The sequence below is a fragment of the Globicephala melas genome, chromosome 16 (assembly GCF_963455315.2).
Source record: "Globicephala melas chromosome 16, mGloMel1.2, whole genome shotgun sequence".
NCBI lineage: Eukaryota > Metazoa > Chordata > Mammalia > Artiodactyla > Delphinidae > Globicephala > Globicephala melas.
This window is the reverse complement of record NC_083329.1, coordinates 13,310,937-13,318,867: the sequence shown is the minus strand read 5'-3', so window position 1 is coordinate 13,318,867 and position 7,931 is coordinate 13,310,937. Positions and strand designations below refer to the sequence as shown.

The 7,931-nt window shown below is 37.3% G+C and overlaps 1 protein-coding gene across 3 annotated transcripts in view; it reads right to left on the bottom strand.

Moving 5' to 3' along the window:
• Positions 1 to 651: 651 nt before the first annotated feature.
• Positions 652 to 7,931, bottom strand: part of PDZD8 (PDZ domain containing 8) — a 193,814-nt gene continuing 186,534 nt past the window's right edge. For all 3 annotated transcript variants that reach the window (XM_030839356.2, XM_060286251.1, XM_060286250.1), the window contains one exon: positions 652 to 6,676. In XM_030839356.2, coding sequence (XP_030695216.1) covers positions 4,473 to 6,676 — 2,204 coding nt within the window. In that variant the 3' untranslated portion in view covers positions 652 to 4,472. The remainder of the gene's footprint in view (positions 6,677 to 7,931) is intronic.

Here is a 7,931-nt window from a genome sequence, read left to right as displayed (position 1 = left end):
TTTGTATGAGATATGAAGATAGTGTGGAATGTCTCAAATAACACTTGTTCATTCTGTAGTTCTGTAATCGTAAACAAAAACTACTTAATGTCAGTTCTTTGTTAAGCTAAAATTGTGCTCCTGTTAACTTGGAAGGACCCCTCAACCTTATAATTCTCTAAGAAAGTAGCTAATACTTCCCATTTTCTTTATGAAGCTTTTTTTGTGGGGCTTTGATCTGAAGTCTGGTTTTCAAATGCATGTGTTGGAAGCAAACAAGCGTCCTACTCGTGTGTTTGCGTTTGGCGACTCACACAAGGACTCTGCTGGAGGCGCTTCTGTGGCTAATGTAAAAAGGCAGGACTGCTCTCTACTTCTGGAGGGGAGAGCCTTAAAAAAGAACGTGCTGCAAATCAATTCTCTGGCGGGGTTTGTGGTTCTCCTCACTCCCAATACCACGTAACTTATCCCTCTTTTATTTTTGCCTGCAAGGTTTCAGTCTCTTCAAGAATGACTGGCAGCCATGTCTGCTGGTGATCCCAAGAGACCATATAAAAGATACATATTTTTCAGAACTGTTTTGAGAGCAAAAGGTATCAGTTGTATCTGAAGGAGAAAAATATTGTAAGGTCTTTTATATGACCAGTATTCTGGGATTGGCAAGACTATGGAAAGAAAAGCTTTTTTTTTTTTTTTTTTAATGTGTGTATCAGAACAAAGAACACACAGCTCTCTGAACATTTATTTTTTGAGCAGAGGTGTTTTTTATGTTTGTACCTGGCAAAACAGATACAAAAAGCTTAATGAGGTAGTGATAAATATTCAATTCTTTCTTTTGACTGCTAAGTGTATCCACCTACGTCATGTTTTAGCTAGTTTACTTAATAAATCTTCTGAACACTACTGTGCCTGTTGTATTCCTTTGTTAACCAGATATTATCATTGGAATAAAATATGTAAGAAGGTACTGTTTTAACTGTGGGTATTCAATTAAAAACGATTCTTCTTTGCTTGCAGGCATCAGGTAAAATCTACTCCAGACTAGTTTGAACCATACTTTTTGGCTTTGCAAAATTTGTTTTAATTTGAAGTATGTAACTAGCCACATGGTGTCAGTGTGGAACCAACCAGTAAGTTATCCTTGCATCTCTAAAGTTACATTGTTTTCCTGATGGCTACGAACAAATAACTATATCATCTGATGAAAATAACTATGATATGCAGCCACTTGACACAGTAGGTCCACGGCCCCTGGAAGTGCCATAAAACTTAGGGTGCGCATGTGCGCACCTTTCAGGGGTGAGAATCCATGGTTTTAAACAGATCTTAAAATGGATTCATGGCTTAAAAAGCCTTAAGGGAACCTCCCCCAACCCTGTTTTTAAAGGAAAGCTGTTATGTCTCAATTTAGAAATAAACTCAATACATTTCAAAATTAAAGTGATTTTAAATTTATTCACTTTTAGGGGACTTGAGATTTTATTATCTTACTATCAGTAAGAGCCAAATACCTTCAAACTGCCTTTCAAAAAATTCAACAATACTTAAATTTAGAATTGACAGTACCTTCAAATTTTTAGCATGTGTTTTCTCCTCTTAAATTCAAAAAATGGCCACATAGTGTTTTAACTAGTTCTGATACTGAAGAATGTAAGGTCTGATATTAAGAAATGTAGCATATGAATTGATTCTAAATGCTAAAATATTGCTCAGCTTGACTGTCTAACCTAATAATTCATCTAAATACCAATGTAGCAAATACACTTTAGTCCAATTACTATTAGATAGCAGAGGCAAATCCATAAATCTGATTGTCACAGCATAAAAAAATAGTAAAACCAAAATTTAATGCTTTTAGACAATTTTCAGAATAGCAATTTTGTTTAGCAAAAGCGGACTTTGTTAAACTTATCTTCATGGCCCAATTATACCAGGCAATAATTCCATAGAGATGCAGCAGTCACCTTTTTTAGATGACATCAAATGAAGATATTCTTGTTTTCTGTGGTAGTTTTTATTTAATATTATTTTTTAGCTATTGATAACATAGCATGGCAGAAAGATTACATCAGGAATGTGATATAATACAACTGTTTTCACTGAAGCCTTATACCTTACTATTCCTTAGGCTATTGGCGTGTCCCACCGCCCGCCCCCCTTGCACGAAACTACAACTGTGATGCCTCTACTGCCTCTCCCAGTAAATAGAAAAATATTGCACTACATTGAAGGTACATTTTACAAATATCATTAGCAGCATTACTGAGCTTTCCATAATTGTGGTTCTACAGAGTTAAATACTTTTAAAACATGAGTAGATTTTTATGAAACCAAAGTTTTGCATTATTTCTACAGCTCTTTCAAATGCATCAGTTTCAGCAGCATGCTTGGATGTCACTAAAACTTCATGGTATAATCCAAAACCACCAGCCACTTACTCTGCCTTCCAGGTTGTCAGTGGTAAGTGATTTTTTATGATAAGATGACAGTTGCTTATTACATTGGGAAGATTGTTTCAAGCTATTGTTACAGAACAACATTTTAGCTTTCAGTGAATTTGGTGTATAAAGACTTCTACAGCAGTGTTAAAATGCAAGCATGTTTAAACAAAAATGGGGGGTATACACAGATATATTTTTGTTATAAACTTGGCCAAGAAAGGTATTTAGTTTCCTAATATTTTACTTAATAATAAAATAGCAAGAATGAGAACTATTGATTTTAAAAGTGGAATGGCTTTTCTACCCATAAAAATGTTTTTATCATCCATATAACCCTTTTATTTCAATAGCTTGTTACTGTTCAGAAAACTTCTGCAGTTACGCTGTTGTTTTCCTCACAACAATCCTGTGAGGTAGAATAAATTTTGTTTATTCCTACTTTACAGCTGGGGAGCCTGCAGCATGGAGCCCTTTCGTGGCTTGCCTATGGTTACACAGTTCACTAATGGCCAACAGAAGAGCTTGAACTTAAACTCTTGTATGGAGTCCTGGGTTATAGACCTGGGCCAGAATCCTTACTATTATACTATGCCTTTTCCTGCCAGCCATAAAAACTGCCACCATCTAGTTTTAAATTCATGTCAGTTTCACTATATAGCAATTATCATAGTAGCTACCTACAAAAGGGAAAAACATGTACATATCTATTTTATAGACATATAAAAGGCCAAAACTTTTATGGTATACCAACAGAGGTCATGCTCACATGTTTTCCCTCAGTCATGTGTTATTGGGATCCACACGATGGCCTGAGTATCAGACTAGACCTTCATTTTAAGAGAAATGGTTCCAATTCCTATGTATTGACGCTGTGTAATTTTCTTTTTTTAATAAGACAGTCTGAACTACAGAAGCATTCAGAATGATCAGCCTGTAAGATGATACATAGGATAAGCCTGTAGGATGTCAGACAAAGCAATAAATCTATTCTGCATGATTCCTCTCCCTTACAGCATTCTCATGCATGACTATTTTTCTAAAACAAAACAGCCAAACCAGATATCAACAAGGGCATTTTAAGAACAGTCCTCTGAAACTTCAGATATCTACATGCTTTATTTCCTATGGGAGAACTGAAGATGAAAAATAATCATAAATGTTTAGTACTTCCATTTGAAAGGCAAGTGTCAACATTTTGAAAGATTATATTTCAAAATCCTGCTGGTTACTGTTTTTTGTTTGTTTGTTTTAGTAATCTGGTCATCCTCTCAAAATTCTTGACCAACTGCATTCTGTATTTATTCCCTGTTGCATTTTGTTTTTCAATGCAAGCTCTTCAAATTAATCACTATATTCTCACTATACTTAAACTGCACATAAGCTTTAGAAAAAAATTTCACAAAAGCATAAAAAACAAGCAATATATGTAAAACTTTTTTTTTTTTTTTACTAAATCAGCATAACTAACTAAAGCTGCGGCTTTCATGTTACATTTGGCAAAATCAAAACAAAAAGCACTCCCCCAAACGCCAAAATAACAAAAATCTCAAGCAAGTAGATATGACAAACTTCATAACACAAAGTACGATTCAAAACCTGTTCCCTCAATGATTGCTGTTGTCAATTTGGGCATGCAGCAAATTTGTTGTTATAACTGTGATGGAAATGAAAATATTTCAAGAATCTGGACAGTATCCTATTTAACACTAATTCAAAAACTAGGAAGAGGAAGGAAAAAAAAACACAATGAGACATCACACCTACATAAACACAAAAAGCTTACATAATTAGAAAAAGTTAAAAATAAATTAGTAAAAATAAATTCCCAGTATAAACCCAAAAAGCATAGCTATAAATGCAATCTGAAACAACCAATTTAGTGAGCTGATCATGTTTTTGCTGGAAAACCACCTTTTCCACTCTAGCTCTTACACAAGCAAATAACTGTGAAGAAGCAGGCCAAAGTGCATAATAAGAGGGTTTCAATGTGGTTGTATCTGTGGTACTTTAGATGCAACTTTTCCTCAATCACTAGAAAGTTTAAACAGACTGTTACACAGACTCAGATGGGCCAAATAAGTCATCTGATATGCTACTGAATGGCTGAGAGTCTATTAGTTGGGTTATTTCACTATCAAGGTCTTCTTCTGTATCATCTGTGTACTTGCTTATTTTTTTGGAGTGCTGGTCTAAGGACAGACTTTCTAAAGATTCAATATCTTCAATGCCTGCTCTGTAGTGGATCATAAGAAGTGTTAGAGCTTGCAGTCTTTCACCTGATTTAGCCAAAGCAGCAGAAAGAAGTGATTTTTTCCTCGTATCGGTTGTCTCTTTTTCTTCTCTAACAAGGGAATTATTATGTTCCAACTCCTGATCAATTTCATTCTGCAGTTTATCTAGCATGAACTCTAGTTTCTGGATCCTCTCCTCTGTAGGCAACCCCCTGTACAGATCACGACCAATTTCTTTAACTGCAATGAAAACGCTGTCATCCAGACCACCCTCCTTTCTCACTAATTTTATTCCTGTGTTGTTGCCCTGTTTAGAAGGGCTGTTTGGGCCACAGATCTCTGTGTCACTGCCTTCGTTGTCTGATGTGTTGGGTGTGTGTTTTGGTGAAGGTTCTACTAGATCAGTCCCTGGCTCCGAAAGGCGAGTTTTAGAGACTTGACGCAGATTTAACAAACGAGAGCTCGTATTGATAATATGTCTTGTCAAACCTGTCATTCTGTTGACTGACTTCCCAGCTTCAGCATCAACACGAGGGGGCAGGCCTAAGAGGGCTTCTTGTCCTTCCAGCCTGAGATTTTTCAGGGCCCGGTCTATCCGTTGATCAGTTGCTCCACAAAGAGGAGTCTCGGCTAGACACTTTTCCTGACATTTTTTATGGCAAACATAAGCACAGAACATACACTGGGAAGCAGCTTTAGTCCAAACTTTTTTCTTACAGTAATCACACCAAGTTGGGTTCTGGAACTGAGTATCCTGGAAACTATGTTTATTTTCTGTTAAACCCATCTGTCCAACAAAGTGCTCCTCTTTAGGAAGGGCAGAAACCTCTTCGACCAAATGGAGTTCTTTTTCTTTCTCTATGTTAGTAACTACATGGTGGTCTGGCTCTCCTTCTTTCAGATATTTGAAGTGAACAGTAATATCACCGAAACAAAATTTGTCATTGAACCCCTTCTGCATACTCAGATTACGTAGCGCGGTTCTCGTGACCATGGCCTTAGGTGATGGGGCTTCCAGTCTGAATTTGGAAAGGTATTCCATGTTCGATGTAGCTAAGCATCCTAAAGCCACCTCTTCAAGTTTTAAGCTGACATGCCCCAAACAGATGAGACCCCCTAATTTGAAAGGATCCCTGCACCACAGTGCGATGTTTAAGTACCTGTGGCAGGCTTCTATGTCAAAGAGACAGCTGGCTCTGGTTCTTGTCCATTTTCCGAGCTTATTACGATAAAGAATTTCTGATGACTCCCACGTTTGATGGTCATCTGAACTGTCCTTAGGAGTGCAGGAACTTTCTGAAGTCAAATCTTTCGCCACTTCTTGCTTTGCTGGAAGCTGCTTAGCTGTAGCTGCTTCTTCGACGTGATCCAGATTTTTCGCTTGCTTTTCAGCAGGTTTATCTGCAGCAGGCGGTGGCAGCACCTTCTCTGGCTTTTCAACGAGAATATCTGGTTCTGCCTGATTTGGGGCATCAGCAGAAGGTAAAGGAACTTTGACTTGTGGTCGTGGTGGCACAGGTGGTTTGAAAGTGGATCCTTGGGTGGGTTTTGACACTTGTGTTGGTTCTGTTATCTCAGAAGATTTTAGGGCCAAGGGCTTATTTTCTTCTTTGGATGGAAGTTTTGGGGGTGGTGGGTAACTTCCTACAACTGATTTACGGTTTAAAACTGGTGATATAGTTCCAAGGGGTTTAACAGAAAGTGTTGTTGGAGTACGTTTGGGACTGTGACTTAATGACTGTGCCTCATCCTTGACCTCAGTTTGTGCTCTCACATCACTTGCTAAGTCTTCAAATTCAGAATCCAGGTCTCTGTTTTCAGCATCTACTGCCAACCCACTTGTTTCCTCTTCATAGTTTGGTTGGCATGGGCCTATCAGAAAGTTGTCTTCCAACTGTCCAAAGTTATCTTGCAGCACTGCACCCTGGTTACTCTGGCCAACAGGCCTTTCATAATATACCAGGACTCGGTCACCAGCCTGCTTGATAAGCTTCAACACTTGCAGTGTAGATGTGATTTTCACACCTGTTTTAAGATATTAAATGGGAAACATGTAAATTACTGCAGTAAAAATTACCTAAATTCACTAAGTGTAATTGCCATTAATTCATGATTACTTAACTAATGGAAAAGTAATAGTGAAACCTCTAAAATATCTTACGGGTTTATGGCTACATCAGTGTACTGATTCTTAAACCCTGACTGCTCCGATGTCCTGGAAATGTTTACCTTTTCAAACCAAACGATGACATGAAAATCCTGAGGAGGGTGTCAAGCTGCTAACTCCTAATTGTTTACCACTCCTTCCTAGGTTTAAAAGACATTATTCCTCAGTTTGAACTGAAGTGAGCAGAGTGAGACCTATTGAAAAGGATTTTATTAACGGTTAAATCAGGCTTAAAATGATGGGAAACTGTGATTATATTAAGGGAAATTGTAAAATGCATCAGGCATTACAAGTTGTATGGTGAATGATTCAAATTAAGAGACCAATGCTTGAAATAAACTTAGCAAAATATTGGGTTGGCCAAAAAGTTTGTTCTGTTAGTGAATACACTGTTCAATAGAAGTCTTGGTGAAAATGAAAAATGTCTTTTATTTTCACTTAAAACTGAACAAACTTTTTGGCCACCCCAATACTATTATGAATAGTGGACTCTTACAGATTCTTTTCATTAGCCCTACCCATCAAACTAGTCTTTTTCAGGACCAGAAAGAATAAGGAAGGCATAATAGGAAGGCTTTAAAGTTAAACAAGTTGTCTACTATCTGTATCTATATCAACAATATCTTAAGTTTTCATTTTATTTTCTAATAGGTGCTACATCAATTAGTTCAAAATTCAAAAAGTATAGAAAGATGTACAGTGAAAAATCTCCCTTCCACCTCCATCTCCCAGACGTATTTTCCCTTTCCTGAGGCAATCAAAGCTGCTGATGTATTCTTCTAGGGATATTCTAGGTGTATCTTTTAAAGGCTCTATTTTTTCCCTACCCTCTCCAAAACAGTACTTACCTAAGCCAACCCTTTCTGTAGGAGTTACAGAAAGGTGAGAAGGGGTCTTTGCTTTCCAAAGGTCTTAAGGCCATCCTAAATAAATCAAAGTAAATCAGCCCCATCTAATAACCTGACTTCAGAGTTCCTCAACCTCTATATTCTCCTACTTTGGCTGCCCAGGCAAGACCATGCTTTAGACCTGGTCATCACTTGGAAGTTTTCCACATCAAAGATCTTTTACTTGGAAATTAACCTCTGATCACAATCTCCTATTTCCACCTCT